Consider the following 18,874-nt stretch of genomic DNA (forward strand, 5'->3'; position numbering starts at 1 on the left):
ATAAAGACATCTGTACTCAATGTTTATGGCAGCACAGTTCACTATTGCAAGGATGTGGAGTCAACCCAAGTGCCCATCAATCCATGAGTGGACTAATAAAATATGGTATACGTATACAATAGAATATTACTCAATTATAAAATACTCCATAGCTCTTTATCTTTCCCTTCCTATTCCCCTTGTCAACGTTCAAAAAAACTATTTAAGAAGTTAAATCAAGAACACTCCCTATTCCTATAGATTGTGGACAATCCCCTCTAAAAAACAGTAATGCAAGGTATTTTTAAACAAAAAGAGGACTCAGGACAAATATTACACTGCCACCTCCTTTCCATGGGTCAAGTTGAGCTAAACAGAGCATATTCTTAGCTCCTTTATTTACACCATGAAAACCCAGCAAGATCAGAGTGCCAGGCTACACAATAGAGGCCACAAACCAATGGACAATTCATGTGCAGATCCACAGAGTATTTAAAAATTGAACCAACTTTCTAAAACTCACAGATTTCACATAAAAATTCATATTTTATGACTTATCTTAGACAATCTGAAGGTCCCACAACCCTAGGCCCATCTTGATAGCAATGCTCAGCTAGAGCTCAGTGGCCCTGCTCTGTTAGATGATGCAGGGGCTCCTGAGTCCCTACAGCCCCCACCACTCTCAATTATATCTATGCACTAAGCCAACCACAGCCGAAAATTTTCATTATGCTTATGCTTATGGGGAAATATTTCCCCAAACCCTGTGTCTTTTGATAGATTGAGTGATCAGCCTCAATTCTTCACCTCTCCTTATATCTGCCCCCTGACAATGTTCTCTTCATGAGTAAAGTGTATGTTTCCAATCCTTGACTCAGCCATATGCCTTGCGTTGGCTTAAGGAAGAAATCACAGTGTCAGTTCGAGAGGAGGCCTTATGAAACCTTGACTGTTTTTGTTTATCCTCTTGTGCCCCAGTGACTGTCATCAGAAGAGCTTTCCCTGGGCTGCTGATGCCTCTTCCGCCTGAGCTCAGAATGAACACTTGCAACAGAGTGACCCTAGCCATACCCCAGACGGGTAGTGAGTGGCAGAAGTGTTATCCAAGCCCACCCTAGAGCTGTGGAGCCAGTCAGTCAACCTGAAAATCTGTGAGAATAAAGAGGTGGGGAACCTGCAGCCTTGGGGCCACATGAGGCCTTCTGGATCCTTGAGTGTGGCCTTTTGACTGAATCCAAAGTTTACAGAACAGATCCTTCTAATCAGTGGCATTGCCACTGAGTGCTGGGGTGATCTGTTATGCAGCATTACTATGGCAATTGCTAACTAATATATCTCTACCAAAAATAAAAAATAAAAGGCAAGCTGAAAGAAACAGACATCATCATTCTTCTTACATACAACCTGCTTCTTAATTTAATAGCCTAGACCCTGAAAACATTTGAGTTTGCAATTGCTGTCATAAAACTATAAACTCAAGAAGTAAAGCAGGTCTAACGTGTGAGATGTTTCATGCCATGACTGTACGTCTAGGTTTGACTGAGCTGGCCCAGGTTTTGCCCATTGGCCCTGTATCCTGGTTTGAACAATAAATAACACGTTTACTCAATCTTCATTCAACACTTTCTCTGATTTTCATACCAATTAGTTGAATCTCTTCAAGCTGTCCTTTGAAGCCTGACCCAACAGCTATTATTGTTGCAGGCAGTACTCTATCTGATATTTCTCTGGATGTAACAGCTAATTGGTTGGTTGAAATCATGCAGCCATGGTATCTAATCATTACCAAGCACTTATGTAGAATAAACCAAATTTAGCAGGTGTCAATCCCACAACCACAAACCAACCAACCAACCAACCAACCAACTAACCAACCAATCCCAGCTGACTGACACTTAAAGGGTTGAACAGACTAACAGAAAGGTTTAAAACAACATCAATATTAAAAAATCAAATGCCTCCAGAGAGTGCTATTTTCAAAAAGCAGTAATTCCTACATACATCCAAGCACATCTGCTTAACAATCCAGGAAAGTGGGAGGTTCACTCTCTATTAACCTTAACCAGAGACGTTTTCATCAAAATTAATCGTGATTACTTTTTTATTGCATTTCAAATGCTATCCTTTATTTGGGGTGGTCAAGAATGCAACTCAGCAATTCCAGACCATACTATCTTTTATGAAAAGGTCTATGAGGTAGTTATCAAGGCCCTTATGAAAATATTGCTATACAAAAGTTCATGGGCCAAAACAAGACATTAATTTCCGTAACTGGATGTGTCCTTAGAAAAGAAGAAATCACTATATATAGAAAAGACAAAAACTTTGATGTTCAATGTATATCAGAGTAGAATCATATAAATATCTGTGCACATAATAGACAACTCTTTTTAAAAATGTTTCTTTTACTTTTGCCTTGTTATTATAATAACAGTTAATCATTAACACTTATTTTGAGCATGGTCCGTGCCAGGTAAAATTCTAAATTCTTTGATGCATTGACTCTTTAACCCTCACAACAACTCTGGAGCAGATGTAATTATCATTCCCGTTTTACAGATGAGGAACTGAGACTCAAGGAGGTTACGTAGTCTTCCCATGGACACTCAGTGAATTTTGAAGCTTAGAATGAAACCCAGGCATTCTAGCTCTTGAGTCCCTTACAGAAATATAACAGCAACACTTACCTCACTGAAAACTGCCACCACAATCAACTGGCCTTAATGTTTTGTGCCCTGACTGAACCTTGCTCTATCCAACCTCTGTCCTTTTCTGACAGTTCTGGTACACGGAGGGCCTTCCCTAATACTCTGTCTCTCCCATGTCAAAGTCATTCAGCTCAAATGCCACCAGATCCACCAAGACTCTCTGCCACCCCACAGTGTTCTTGCCTTTCTGATTCTCTAGAACTCTTAGATCTAGGTTTAAGTCTTGGCTCTGCCACTATTGGGCAAGTTATTCTATCTCTCAGAGCCTTTTTCTCATATAGCGAATGGGATAATAATAGTTAACAGACCCCATATGATGGGTGTAGTGGATCTCTATAGTTTTATCTGCTCAAAACCCCTGCCAAGAACAGAACTCATTTCATTCTTGTGGGAAGTCACCTATCCTCACTCTTAGCACATTGGATTTGGGTGAAGCTGGTCCCTTTTCCCTAGGCTCCAAGTAATCATATAACCTAACTGTGGCCTGGCCAATTTATACATTCTGCCCTTGAACTTTTGCTAGAACTACTAAATAAGAGCCACTCTTCTCCCCACCCCCAACCCTGGGGTCTGGCTGCTGGTGGCCATCCACTGTGCACAGGCTGCCTGGGAATCGAGGCCACAAAGAGCAAAGCATCTCTGCAGGAGGCTGGAAACAGATTCCTGATGCCATGGTTGGAATGTCTCAGTCCAGTCAGGTAGGAAGTCCACCCCTGGCCTTTTCAGTTAAGTTAGCCAACTGATTTCCTCTCTTTCTTGGTTCAGATTAAGTATGTTCCTGTCACTTATACTTAAGAGTCTTAACTAACCTAGTTGAGATAAGAGTTAAGTGAAATAACAGCTACTTTAAAGTATATTGCACAAGCCGGGCATGGTGGCACATGCCTGTGGTCCCAGCTATGCTGGAGACTGAGGCAGGAGGAACACTTGAGCCCAGGAGGTCCAGATCAGCCTGGACAATGTAATGAGACCCCCATCTCAACAACAAAAAAAAACATATAGCACAGTGCCCAGCATATTGAAACATTCAATAAATGATACCTACCACTGTCATTGTTCCTCTGCATTAGTTCCTCTTCCTACCTTTCTTGAAGGTAGGGTGACCTAGAGTCAGGTCTACCTCCACCCTCTACTAGGGTATCACTGCATAACTTTTCTGAGACTCTAGTTTCACCATATGTAAAATTACCAACATTGGTATAAGAAATAAATGAGAATCTATGTCTGGCAAGACAGTGAAATTTTCTGCAAATTTTACTTATTATTATCTTAGTCTTTTGGTTCCAATATAACATCTTCTATGACAGATGGGAAAACTTAAGACCCAAAACCCTGGGACATGATTTTCCAAGAGCACTGAGGAAGCTGTGGACTCAATAAGTTACCAGTCCATGCTAAGGTTCCCACACAACTTAACAGGGGACCCAACCCTAGTATTCTGCTACTCAGTCAATACTGTAAGTCGAGCATCAACATAAGGAGGGCTTGAGTGGTACCAGAAGGCATGTCCGGGACATAGAGAAAAAAAAGAAACTAATATTGACTAAGTAACTCCCATGTGCCATGTCCTATGCAAGGTATTTCCTTATATTTCCTACTCTGGAATAATCATTTATTTCTCTTTTGGCCAATTAAAAAGATGAACTATGAGTACATATTGAAATTATCTAACTTCTTCTATCTCCAAGGAGGAAACCTAATATATAACCGGAGAAAGACACTAATTAATAAGCAAAATGTAACATGAACTCCAGCCAACTTGAACTGCTCTGTTTAAAGGCACCCTGGAATAAATAAAGGAACTTCAAAGCAAATGCCCTGTTCTAGCTTGAATGTTTTATTGAGCATATGGGGAGAGTTCCTTGACCAAAAATAAGGATAGTTAATGAGGAAAAACTGGTGTTTTCAGTCGGTCAGTTGGTTTCTGAGATAGAGCTGTCCATGGAGAGATAACTATGTTCACAGAGAAGACAGAATAATGATCTGTCTCAGAGCCTCAGATTCTTGAACAAAACAAAATCAGTTTTGTAAACTGTCTGGGATGTATCCTTTTCCAAATACCTTCTGTGATAATACACATACATTTCCCTTCTACTAACCCCAAACCAACTTACATATAAATGGAAAGGGAAGACATTTCTATGTTTTAAGCTTCTTGCCAACTCTATGAATGCAGCCCTTACCTTTGAAAGTGAAATCCAGGAACCAGGAGATTCTGTGCCACATTTCTAGGCTCCACTGTAATCAGCTTTCCTTGGGCATCATATTGAAAATGACATTCGGAAAGACCTATGAGGCTCCCTGGGAGTACATAGTTAGCACTAGACTCAGGCAAGCCCACCATTTCTGCGCATATTTTCCTGCATGAATGACTACCTTCCTGAGATAGTCAGCCTCCAATTATTTATGGATTAAGAGGAAAAGCATGCACTCACCTGCAAATGCTGAGAGTTGTCAGCCATGCTATCTTCTCGCCTGCGGACTTCTTCCAGTAACTGAGCGTTCTTCTTCTTTTCCAACTGTTGATTGTGCTTGAGGTTGGCAACCTTCTTATTCTGATCCTTCATATGCCTGAGAAAAGTCAGCACAACTGGGTTAAATTCAATCACTGGAAGATCATATCTTATAACAATAGACTTCAGAAATACTAAGCACAGAATATCTAGATAAGGGCTCAGGAAATAGTTGACACCCCAGAATATTCCATTCATTCAAACACAAATATTTCCTGAGCACCCACTTAATGCCAGCTGCCAGGATGGCACCAGAGCTGTAGTGGTGGATGAGACAGGTATAGTCTTCACCCTCATGGAGTTTAGAGTCCAGTGGGCAAGATGGACAAGCACCAAGGAGACCCAGCTTAGGCTTCCTCACTTTGAAGGAAACAAATGTTAATACCTCGCCGTGAGAGGTGATGATGCTCACGTGTGAACAGGCGGTGGAGCAGAAGGAGATGACTTCAGACACTGTGGCCAGGAAAGGCCTCCCTAAGGAAGCGAGACTATGGTTGAGAGTACAAAGAGCCAACCAAGAGAAATGCCAGTGGAGGAGCTCCTCAGGTAGAGAAAACACATGCAACTTCCGAGGTAGGAAAGAAGGAACTGGAAAGCGGCAGTGAGGCTGGCCCAGGTGGAGGAGGGAGCAGAGGAGGGGATGGGACTGTACAGGTAAGGGGCCCAGGCATGCAGGGCCGGTGGACCATCATGGGGCATTTATTTTCTCCTAAGTGGTTGCTGTTCTAATTATTATTATTCTTTGGGATCATGTTCTTATTCTGAGATCATAATCCATTACTTTGATTTTAAAATAACAATTACAAGGCTCCAATCAAATACATTGTCATCACTTAGCTCAAACAGAATTAACAGTTTGGCTAATCATAAAGTTAAACAAAGCTCTGGGGCTTGGAGCAAAAGTTCTTAATGAATCTATAGAATGTCAAAGTGCAAAATCATAAAGTGATCAAGTGAGTAAAAGACTAAGGATAAAGAACGGGTTAGAAAAAAATAAAAAACAGGAGTTACAAGCTTAATGTGGACTATTTCACCAGCAGCGTTTAGCAAAACATTCCACAGATTTAGGCAACCATGTCCACGGCAGCTGTTATAAATCTAATCCAACGCATGAGGAGGTGGGAGGGCAGTACAGAGGGCTAGGAGCAGTGACCAAAGGAGGACAGCTGAGGGACAGAATCATCTGGGGTCCTTTCTAATCCTTCTATCCCGCACCCCTCTCCCCAACATTGCTACATCAGCCCTTACTGAGCCCTGACTCCCAAAACAGGCGTATTGAGAATCACTGCTCTTTTGAAAATATAAACAGAACTAGATAATAAACACAAACATGTCAAATTAAAACATTTTAAAATCAAATGAAAACTGCTCTCCATAAGAAACTCTCATTTCTAGTCCTCATAAAACTGTATACTCCCCTACTCTCTCCCACACCAAGAAAATGAAGTTCAAGAGAATTGTTTATTTAGTCAAATGATATTAGGAATCCTTCTAATAAAAATATTTCATGCCTGTTGCCCCAGCTATTAAGGAGGCTGGGCCATGAGGATCACTTGAACCCAAGAGTTTGAGTCCAGCTTGGTCAAATAATGAGATTCCACTTCTGAAAAAGAAAAATATTCTGAGCACGTCGGCTTCTTATGACTATTTACGGTACCAACTGAAGCAGTGATTTAAATATTCTTGGTGGCACTTATACGAGGATATAGATAAACTAGACTAACCATCTGCTTAGTCATCATTTGGATTGCATAATTTTTATCTGATAATTCCCCATTTTTGCCTGATAGATACATCAACATACACATATGAAACCACCAAGTCAATCCTCCATGCTAATCTACTTTTAGAAAATTATCTTTTGGTTACCATAAAGATGTTAAGAATGACCTCTTGCATTCTAATTGTACGAGTATATAGTATTTCTGAAGCTCATACTAACCTGGGGCAAGCACATTTTCCAATTCCTTAGGAAATAAGGCCAGCACTCAGTAACAGGATGTGATGGAAAGGTCAGTATGATTAGTGTGATTGTTTAATTAGAGGGCATTTTTATAAACAAATACATTTATTACTTGAAAGCATACCATTAAATAAGACCAACTGCTAAATGTTCCCCCTCTCACCAAGTACCACTGATAAATAAAATGTATTATTATTACAAACATCATTTGCATACTGAAAGAACTCCCACAAAGTTCTCGGAGCAGTCTGAACAGACATACCTTACTTTCAAGGATACTTCAGTGTTTTTTCTTTTGGATTGAATGCCAAACCCATGTGTCCAAACCCAGTTAAGCATCAGTTGCTAAGAAAAATGAGGACCTGAAGTTCTGGCACTGTGAGGGAAGCCTGTCTCCAGCCTTCTCCAACCCTTCCTTCAAACACTCCCTTATTTAAGGCACTAGTCGTTGAAACAGAGAAATGGGCTGTGGATGGCACTGCTTAGGGTTTGGTCCAATTAGATTGACTGAGAGCAGGGTGATGAGACTGATCATACTGTCTTTGTACACAAGACCATCAATAGGTACAGATAAAGTATGCACACTCCCCTGTAGTACTGCCACGGTTTTCAAAGATGTTTCTAGCAGTCAAAGCTTTTCTTCTAATAAAAGCTTACAAGAAAGTCAAAGAGGAAAAACAGAATTGCTATGGCAGAGGTAGACAAGAGGCAAAGTGGGGTAGGAAACAGGTGAGCAGAGCCTCAGCTACTAGACAACCCGTCTCTCAGGTGTCCGTCAGGGAAGCCCTAAGGCTACCTGAAGCACAGGGTAAAATGGCAATTTATGAGGGGCAGGTAGAGGAGTCATGAAATTTAAAAACACTAGATCCCTTGGAGAAGAGAAAGTGCCCCCACAGATGCTCAGTGAAAAAATGACCACAGTGATTTTTGCTAGTTAACAACTTCAGCATTTCCAAGAATAAAATCTGTAAGTGACCTACCAGTCTCCACATCTTTCCCGCTCACCTGCAGAAGTATACCCACATTGAATAAACCAGGAGGCTCTCAGTTGTCTCCACAATCTGGAATACAGGGCCCTTGAGGATACAGATTGCAACATCTCCTTGCTATCCTGCCCCAGAAGAAAGTGTCCCTCTTCTCCAAACTCCCACCCACTTGGCAAATTGGGCAGTTTCATGGCTCTGCCAGATACTGACCTGATCCATGTTCAGGAAAAAAGTTTCTTTGGAGTGAATTTTTTTCTCCAAGAAAACAGTATTAAATATATCCAAGAGGCAAATTTTAAGAAGAAAAAAATTATGAGAGGAAGGGTATTTGGAAAATATGGTGGTAAGGTCAGTTTTCAATGTTCAACTTAAATTGACTAGTTTGTAACAGCTTCAGAAAGTGAGTCACATCACTTTCAAAATTCAGCCATCATTAAGGAATCTGGATTAAATTAAAAATTTCCAGCAGGTGTCAAGGTCAACAATGGCAGCCATATTAAATATGAATGTCAGAGAGAACAGAATCCTGTTTTTATTAGAATAGTCTGTCAAATTAAAACTAGAACATATCCTCAAACTTGCTGGTGAGAACGTGCCAGCCTTTGAGGCCCTCAGAATCACAGGGGAAGGAGCACAGGACAAGAGACACATGTGCTGCTCCAAGGACATGTGTACATTTGCAAAAAAAAAAAAAGAGAGAGAAAACCAAAATTTCTCTTCTTTTAAAATCTCAATAGAAATAAAAAGATGCCTTTTTTTTTTTTTAACCATCTGCTCTCAGACAGAAACTTAAAAGACTGACAATATCCATTGTTGAGAGGATGCAGGGATCCAGTTCTCTCATATATGCTACGGAGAAGTGTAATTAAGAAAAGCATTTTTGGAAATCAACTTGGCAGTTTCCACCAAAGTGCACATATCTTTTGCCCAAGTAAACCCTTCCTTAAGGAAAGTAGTCTACAAAAATGCTTGCACACATGCACAAATACATATGTACAAACATTTTCATTACAACTGTAAAAGTGAAAATTTGAAAATTACCTAACTGCCCACCAGAAGGAAACTGACTGAAGAAATAAAGTATATTCATAGTATAGAATCAGGCTAGCTAAAAAGATTAAGAAAAAATGAAGTATGGATATGGAAAAACCTTCAAGATACATTGTTAATTGAAAAAGAAAGCAGGTAGCAGAATAATATAGTCTAATCTTACTTAAGTTAAAATATGAAAGCCTATTTGGGTGAATATTTACACAAATGCAGGTCAATGGAAACTCCTGGAAACCCAACACCAACACTGGTCTATAAACAATGGTTACCAATAAGGAAAAGACTGGAATTTGGTAAGAAGGAGAATTTCAATTTTTACTGTATGCATTTGTGTGTGTGTGTGTGTGTGTAAATAGGGTATAAATACATTTGGATGCATAGATAAGTGCACAAGTCAAAGATTTTTGACCAAGCAAAATATATGGCATTTGTGTGTGTGTGTGTGTGTGTGTGTGTGTGTGTGTAAATAGGGTATAAATACATATAGATGCACAAATAAGTGCACAAGTCAAATATTTTTGACCAAGCAAAATATATAGCATTGCCAATGACATGAAAAAAAAGAAAAATATATATATAGAACATTGCCATCATGCAGCCTCATGTCCCTCCCCTGCCCAGAAGTAATCACTATTCTAACTTTTATCTATATGTTTTTGTTTCGCCTGTTCTTGACTTTCATATACATGGAATCATACAGCATATATCCTTTTGTGTCTGACCTCTTTCACTCAGCATAAGGGGATAAGATTCACACATCTTGTGTGTATATCAGTTCATTCCTTTCTATTGCTGGGTAGTATTTCATTATATGAATATATTAATACTACAGTTTGATTAGCTGTTATGTTGTTAATGGATATTTGGGCTGTTTCACTTTTTTTGTGTTGTTACTGTTAAGAATAAAGCTGCAATGAACATTCTCATATGAGCCTTTTTGTGAGCATATGCTTTCATTTCTCTTGGATAGATTAGGCAGATGTATGTCTAACTGCGACTACAAAACGGCACCATCTCATGGAACACCGTTTCTGCCCATATGTATCCCCCAGGAGCGGCTGCAGCACGGTGGCTGACAGCATAAACTTTGGGGCCAGACTGCCTGGGCTGCCATCACAAGTCTGCCATTTCTAATTATGTGACCATGGGCAAGTTTATTAACCTCTCTGTGCCTCAGCTTCTTCACATATAAAATGGGAATAACAACTGAATCTAAGTCATAGGGTTATTGTGAAGGGTTGACGAGTTAGAGTTAGTACCGGTAAAATGTTCAGAGCAGACCACAGCATGTTCACTGTTTCACTCTTAGCTCACAATACGAATGTGATCATGTTTTGTGCAACATTCTGCACACATATTATTTTGGCTTCTCCCATACCAGAACAGCAGGCATTTCAAATACTCAAAAAACAAATTTTGGAATGCATTATTAAATGCTTATTGTCACACATTTAGCTTCAACTTGTGCTTTCCTTAATAACAGTAAGAGTTACATTTCTGGTAGGTTATCCTTATGGAAGCATTGCAGGGAGATCACGACAAGCATGAGGAAGTAAGCTTGGATCTCAAGACGACTGCCCAAGTAGATGGGCCACACACACACAAGGGAAGCTCACAATGCATATTGCATGCAGAATTTCCAATAATAGAAGCTTTTACTTTTAAATGCTGAGATGATTCCATTTTTTGTTGCTTGTAAATACCATTCAGTACTTCAGCAAAGCTATAAATTTCAGAAAGCTACCATAAATACTGGAAAGATATTTTTATAGCAAATATAAGTGTGCTAAATGTCATGAGTGTGATGTCCCTTCCTGGAAGAGAAAGGATCTCTTGTGGCTACTTGAATCCAGCTCTCTTTCCAGCAAAGAGCCAAGGTCTGGGGAGTTAGCTCTAGAGCCAAATCTCTTGGACTTTGCATCTTGTGGCAGCCTCTCAAGAGCAGCTTGACTGTTTGGCCACTAGCTTTGATGATGGTTTGTTGCTGAAGTCTTTGTGTAAACCCTTCACTGGGATGCCCAAGCCTATTTCCCCAAGCCTTCAGTCTTGGCTTCTCTCCCTGTTTTAGTCCTCCTGCCCTCCCTACTGACAGTACTTGCTTGCTGGAGGTGACCACCATCCTGTCTTCTGCTTCCTCTGTGGTGCTGGGGGCCACACAAGAACCCAGAGACAAGGCCACCTTCGGTTAAAGCACATAATGGCAACACACCTTTAAAAAGACATCATTTTATCACTCACCAGGCCAGCAGGATACACCCAGCACCTAATAAGAAAGCTAAAGAAAGAAAGCGCTAAAGGGTTAAAGGGAAGGGAGCGTTCAGATTTGAAAACTTGAGAAGTGGAGCTTCCCGGAGGCAAAGAGCATTGTAGCCTTGTGCAATACTGTGGGCACCTTGCAGCACCAGGCCCCACCAGCAAAACCTTCCCTGGAGGAGACGACCCTATCAGGCTATTCATCGCTCAGTCTGATAAAATGATTCAATCATTTTGAGACCAAGGGGGTTGAAGGACAATACAGTAAGGTGCTCAAGACCAAGGACTTTATTGCCAGATTGGCTGCATCCTCATTACGGCTTTACCCTTTACCAAGTCTGTGACCCTGGCTGTAGGGGACTGACATATATCTTCCTAGTTTAAGAATTAAATTTAGCAATGTACATGCTCTGCCCAGAGCATTTAAAAGTAATATGTTCCGGACAAGGCCCCTGTTGCCTTGAGGCATAACAAAAACAAGGTGTTGCCTAGAGGCATAACAAAGGACCTGAGTTGCAAGTAAGCAAGAGCTACCCCATGGCACTGGGGGTCTGGAGGCCACACGATAAACACATTGTTCCTGTGATTGCTGAGTACACCCCATAAGATGGCTGGTTAGTCAATGATGGGTAAGACCCCTCAAGGGAGGGGCAACCTAAGCCAGGCACAGCCGCCGGGGTTCAGCCGAAGATCTTAGGGGGTCACCCTAAAAGAAGCTGGGGATGAGAAATGCCCCCTGTGACTTGCCTTGCCCATCCTTGCTAATCTCGGTCCATGATCTATGCCTAGCGCCTAGAGCAATCACCTGGAAACTTTGAACCAGAGGATATCTGCTTCCCTAAGGCTACGTATTCTGTAATTTATGGCCATTGCTGCAATGCCTGGGTGGTTACGTACAAGGAACCAACTTTAATTTTTTAGAGTATAAAAATAAAACGGACCCAGTGTATTATTACTCGAGTCAACCATCTGTATGTGTGTCTGCATTTTTCTTTGTAGTTTGCATTTATGTTTTGTGTTCTATGTTCATCCTCTGTCCTGTAAACGGGCCACGACACTGGCCAAGTTATATTACTGGGGATGGGGGCATTAAATGATTTAATAAACCTAATCCTCTTAAACAGTTCCAAGCCCACAGTGAGTGCTTTATAAACATCAGGCTGCTTCTCCTGCCCCAAACCCTCCTCTAGAGCACATATCCACTCTCCCACCTTCACCTTTGACCTTCCCACCCAAGCCAGGAAGACCTTGGGAACAATTTTAGGTTACACTGCATAAGGTCACAATTAGCAAAAGAAGTTTATTTTCCTTGTGGATATTTCACTCCGAGGAGAGGTTCTGAAAGGCTGACTTCATCCAAATGTTCTCCCTCATTCTGACCCTGAAGAACCCTCTCCCCCAAATATCAATTGCATATACCTCAAATGCGAATGGAAACCAGTGATTAAGAACTGAAGCTAGAAGTAGTGGGAACCTACTCAGGAAAACCCCAGGATGGAAAGCAGAGAAAGTGGGGTGATGGCTAATGCCTCCTTGCCCCTCCAGATGGACTTGGTAGGACTGGTCTGAGCCCACAGAAAACTCGAAGGGAAAAGGCAAGGCCTATTTCTCACCCTCCTCAGGGCTCAATGTTCAATCTACAGGCATCTAATATTAATAGTAAGATGCTCTTCCTAGCAAGCAGACCACACACAGTTGTAGGGGTCAGGTGATTAACTAACAAGCCTGGCTCTGATTTACTATTTACCAAATAAATTTCTTATCACTTGGCCTCCTATCTGGGTCTGGTGACTCAGAGAGCATAGGGTGGTCATGCAGGTCTGAGAATGGTAGCCCTGGGACAGTTACTTTTCTCATTGTCAAGAACGAAATGTGTTGTCTCATTGACACCCCCTCTCTCTGTAGACTGCACTACATGCTCAGGCTTCTAAGCCCATGTGGTTGAAGCTGGTGGTGGATCCACTTCCAGGAGTGCCCAAAGCAGGGGTCCCCTGCCATCTGTGCCTGCCCAGCAGGTATCCCCTGCTTCAGTGCATGTGGCTCCACATATGCCCCAGTGCCTCGGTGCCCTGCCCGGAGCCCACAGTGCAGGAGTACAGACAGGGCAACAGGGAGCGCAGACCTTTCTTCCCCATCACTCCTGCTGCCACAATAGCTCCAGCCACTGCCATTCCCTTCCTGGACCACGATGCTCTCTCCTCCCCAGTCTCCCTGCTTCTACTCTCGCTTCCCTTTTAATCCATTATCTACTCTGCAGCAAGAGCAAGTCTTTCAAAACAAGTCAGATCATGCACTTCTTGGCATACAATCCTCCAACAGCTTTCTACTTCCCAAAGAGCAAAATCACAGATCTGTGGACTTGCACCAGACAGTCTCATTCCATCCCATTCTCACTTCTAGCCCCATAATCCAGCCTTTCAGTTCCTAGAGCATATACCAACTCCTTCCCACCGGGGCATAGGCACAGACTGTGTTCTCCGTCTGGGACTCCTCTCCAAAGCCACCATTCCTCCCAGAGCTGCCCTCCACCCTGGGGTCTCAGCTAAAGAACGACCTCTCAGGGGGCCCTTTGCTGAGCACCAAATCCAAGGACGCCTTCTCTCCTCACTGAAAATCTCTGCACCTGCACCCTGTGCACTTGCCTCATGGCCCTTAGAACAACTTGCGACCTTATGTGTATTTGCATTTTGAATTGCTCATGGGGCATCCCACCACCAGACAGACAGTACTGCCAGGACAGAGTCCATCCCTAGGGTGTCATTCACCAGAGTGAAGGAATGACTCTTAACCACAACCTCTCTGGCCCAAGCTACCATCATCTCCAAGCTGCATGAGGATGCTGGCTCCTCCTGGTCCATCTAACCCACTCTCAGCAGGGCAGAAGAAAGTGCACAGATGGATTCCATCTCCCTCCCCTGAAAAACTTGTTAATGGATTTCCACCACCTGTGAAAACATCCATGCTTCTGCCCATGACTTCTATCAGACCAAACTCCTACCTCCCTGAGTTGTATCTCATTCTCTTCACCCTATCCACAAGGGCCTTCCATTTGGACATGCCAGGCTCTACTGTCCTCAGGGCCTCTGCACAAGCATTTTCCTCTTCTAGAAACTCTTTACCTCACCCCTACCACACCCCTTCACAGGTAACTCATTAACCTCTCACTTCAGTGATATCCCTGGACGCCTTCTCCATCTATAGAGAAAGTTGGGTCTTCCCATTACAAACGCCCAGTGGCTGCCACAACCCCTCACACTTCTGATCCTTTCCTGTCTCCCTTGTTCTGCTGTAGGAACTTTGCACAGTGATCACACCTGTCTTCTTGTCTCCTCTTCACTAAGGGTCTAGCACAATGCCCAGGCCATTGACACCAGCAGATTTCTGCTGGATTGAATTTAATTCTGAAACCTGCCCTCTCTTTGGTCCAATATTAAACAGGCTCCCTTTTGTATGCCATATACTTTATGTGAACTCTAAAAGCTACTTAGGAATGTGTATCTAGGGATTTACATTAATTAATATTCTCTTACATTTGTTTTCAGGAATTTCTATTTTTAAAAAAAGAGTTAAAGCTCATAAAATGATTCTCAGTTTACTATCAATAAAATGGTACCCAGTAAAAAAAAAAAAAAAAAAAAAAAAAAAAAAAAACCACAGAAATCTTGACTGATGATAAATATCAACTGAGTATTATTACCTGGTGTTAATATGATAAAAACATAAGAGTTCTCATTGCCATAAAGGTCATTTTCAAAATTAAACTGAAAATCTAAGAAGCTGAGGCCAAACCAAACACACACACACATAGGCCTGGGTATCTCTTTCCTAATTTAATTTGTATTCAACACATGGTGAAAAACATCTACATAGTTTGTGGCAAACTGATGGCCTATTCTCATTTATGGGGCTGAGAAAGACTTTCCAAAGTCTGGAACAGTGGTCAGCAAGCTTTTTTTTTTTTTTGTAAAAGGTCAGATAGTAAATAATCTTAGACTTTGTGGGCTCTACAGCCCCTATCAAAATCACTCAACTTTTCCTCTACCTTGTCATGGTAGTACAAAAGCAGCCACAGATAATATGTACACAAATGTTCATGACTGTGTTCCAACAAAACTTTATTTACAATAACAGGCAGCAGGGCCAGATTTGGCCTGTGGGCTGAGTTTGACAAATCCTGGGGTCTATAACCTGTGCCAATAATCATGTTGTAGCAAATACTCCTATAACTTACTCCGTGAAATCACATGACGTGCTCTAAGTACTTTACCTATATTAGTTTACTTAATTCTCACAATAGCCCTATTAGTTAGGTTGTATTTGCTTATTCCTTTTACAGATAAGGAAAATGCCCAAAGCTACACAGCTAGTGAGTGTTACACCTAGTGTTATTCTTAATCAGTCTGGCTCCAGAGACTATGTCCAAGCCCTTGGCCTCTGTGCTATGCTAACCAATTGTGGAGAATATTGCAGAGTTTCTTCCCACCACTTTCCTGCTTTCTCTTCTTCTAAGCAGCCAAGAAAATTCTATGGATCAGAAATGGAAAATCTCGGAAATGAAAATCTCTATTCTGTAGTACAGCCACTTCAAGAAACATTACTCTAACCCTCATGGGATACCCCTGGGCGGCAGCTTGGTTGACTATTAGAGAACTAGATACAGATGAGGTCGTTATTTGAGAAGGTTAGCTTTCCACTAGGGGAGCTTCAGAAGGGAAGGTGAGAGTGTAACAGTTTAAATGGCACAGTGGCAACAAGGATTACTGAAACGAGGACCCAGATACGAAGCAGAACACAAAACCAACAAGGGTGCTGTGCAATTTCCCCATTAATTTCCGTTCTCTGAACCTGTTAACCTCAATGTGACCACCTTTTGTATGGATGAATCTACCCCCAAATAAGAAATGTTTATTGTATTTTGCATCCTGGAACTTCATCGTATCACAGTGAGTTTGGTTCCTCTTCCTGTACAAACAGATGGAATCAGAGATAAAGAGTGTGGAGATAAAATGAGTGAAGATAAAAGTAGAAGTTCAACAAAAGGGAAAGGGAAAGTAAAGAGAAGAGAGTACAGATATCAGGCAACAGATCTGAAGACAGAACTTCTGGACCACGGGGGCAAGCCAAGACAGGGCAAGGCAGAAGACTAAAATTCCTACCCTGTTGCCACCTCGTATCTTCTCTTTGCACATCATTCACTTCTTTTCAAATCAGAAAATGAAATCTGAATATTTTAAAAACAAGACATTAGTATAAGTGCCACAATCCCATGGAGTATTGTATCCTTCTAAAAGCCTACGACTCCACCGTTAGACACAGGCACATTAGGGCCAATTTGGTAGGGTGTCAGCTGTATCTACAGTTTGGGGTAATATAAAAACACATGGAAACTGTGAAAATTGACCCCCAGGGGGCTAATGTTGGAGGAAACTAACATTCCACAGTCTGGCCAGAGGTTGGGGGCGATTTGCCCAGACAATATACAGCCCAAGCAGCCTATGAGCACTGGGGGCACTTTGTACATGCAAGACCTACTTTTATTGCATTCAATCTGGAATTAGGCTGTAGCCGCCTAGACATAAAATAAAACAGAGGTGTAAGAAGATAAAAATCTTATAGGATGATTTTCCAAATTAGAGTACAGAATAATGTGTTGGAGTTTATATTATTTGCTATCGGAAATCTATTTTAAAATATTGTTAAATAAAAAAAAAAACTCTGTTTTCAGATGTCCAGTTAAGAATTATGAATTAGCACTGTGCAAAGCAATGCAAAAATATAACCCCAGTTAAAAGAGACAACATCCTTATGTGGAGGGTATTTTATACCCATTTTACAGACGAAGAAACAGAGGCTTAGACAGGTTAAGTAATTTGCCCAACATCATACAGTTCATAAGTAAAGGATGCAAAATTTGAACCATTGTTTCTATGATGCCAAAGATCATGGTCTTATCTATTATGCTATATAAAAATGATAAAATACTATCAGATATTATTATGAGACCTTTGTCACAAAAGCGAATGGAACATACTAAGCAGGCTCAGACATTGGTTTTATTCCCCCCCCCAGGTATTATGAGGGTACAAATATTTTGGTTACATTTTATGTCTTTGCCTCACCCAAGCAAGAGTTAGAGGCATGCCCTTCCCCTCTACCAATGCTCACCGTGTCCTTTAATTGTGAGTTTATCCTCCCAACCCCCAATCCCTGGAGAATATTACTACCATGTGAGCACCATAGTGTTGATCAGTCAGCACCAATTTGATGGCAAGTATAAGTGGAGCCTATTTTTCTGATCTTGTGTCACTTCACTTCAGATAATGGGCTCAAGCTCTATCCAGGAAAATATAAGAGGTGCTAGATCACTGTTGTTTCTTATTATTGAGTAGTATTCCATTGTATACATATACCAAATTTTAATAATCCACTCATGAATTGATGGGCATTGGGTTGTTTCCACATCCTTGCAATAGTGAATTGTGCTGCCATAAACATTTGGGTGCAGATGTCTTTATTATAGAATGCCTTTTGCTCTTTTGGGTAGATGCCCAATAGTGCTATTGCTGGATCAAATGGTATTTCTATTTTTAGTTCTTTGAGGTATCTCCAAATTCTTTTCCACAGACGTTGCACTAATTTGCAGTCCCACCAGCAGTGTAAGAGTGTTCCTGTCTCTCTGCATCCTCACCAGCATTTGTTGTGATGTGGAAAATGGTGGGCGCCCGGACTCGGCCGCTTGCTGCCTCCATGTAGCTTTGCATCTCCGCGGGCCAGTGCTGCACGTGACCAGTTGGAGGGCATGCTGCTGGGGCCGGAACCCCCGAAGCATACAGCCTCTTGGGACTAACCGTGCTGCCCGGGACCCCACGTGTCAGAATGCCCCCAGGCCCACGTGCTGCTGCCTGTTTCCGGCCATGCTGCTTGCGTGATCCTGATTGGGTAATTTTTGAATCCCACTGTTGTTGACTGGATGTTAAAGCTTGTTGTTGATTGGATGTTAAAGCTTGTAGTTGATTGGACGCTTCTTGAGCCCCACCAAGGGTATAAAAGCAGGGACAGAGGGGCAGGAAGGGAAGAAGATGGGAAGACACGAAGAGAGCTGTAACACTAGGTGTGCTGAGCCTGCTGTGGAAGAATAAAGGCTGTTCTCCGACTCTTTGTCTGCTGCTCGGTTCTTTACCCAGTCAAATGAATAAGAGCTGTAACAATAGCTGTACACACTGCTGAAACATTTGTTTTGGGATTTTTTTGATAGAGGCCAGTCTCACTAGAGTTAGGTGATATCTCATTGTGGTTTTGATTTGCATTTCTCTAATGATTAGAGATGTTGAGCATTTTTTCATGTTTGCTGGCCATTATTCTGTCTTCTTTTGAAAAGTTTCTGTTCATTTCATTTGCCCATTTCTTTTCTTTTTTTTTTTT

General features: G+C 41.6%; 1 protein-coding gene across 9 annotated transcripts in view; it reads right to left on the bottom strand.

The window, feature by feature from the left end:
* ERC2 (ELKS/RAB6-interacting/CAST family member 2) overlaps positions 1-18,874 on the bottom strand; it is a 982,890-nt gene that overhangs the window by 423,164 nt on the left and 540,852 nt on the right. For all 9 annotated transcript variants that reach the window (XR_012922097.1, XR_012922096.1, XM_076008685.1 and 6 more), the window contains one exon: positions 5,123-5,258. Coding sequence is in view for 7 of the 9 variants with exons in the window: in XM_076008685.1 (XP_075864800.1) it covers positions 5,123-5,258 (136 nt within the window). In the remaining 2 variants the exon portion in view is untranslated. The remainder of the gene's footprint in view (positions 1-5,122; positions 5,259-18,874) is intronic.

Source organism: Microcebus murinus, chromosome 1 (genome assembly GCF_040939455.1).
Source record: "Microcebus murinus isolate Inina chromosome 1, M.murinus_Inina_mat1.0, whole genome shotgun sequence".
Taxonomy (NCBI): domain Eukaryota; kingdom Metazoa; phylum Chordata; class Mammalia; order Primates; family Cheirogaleidae; genus Microcebus; species Microcebus murinus.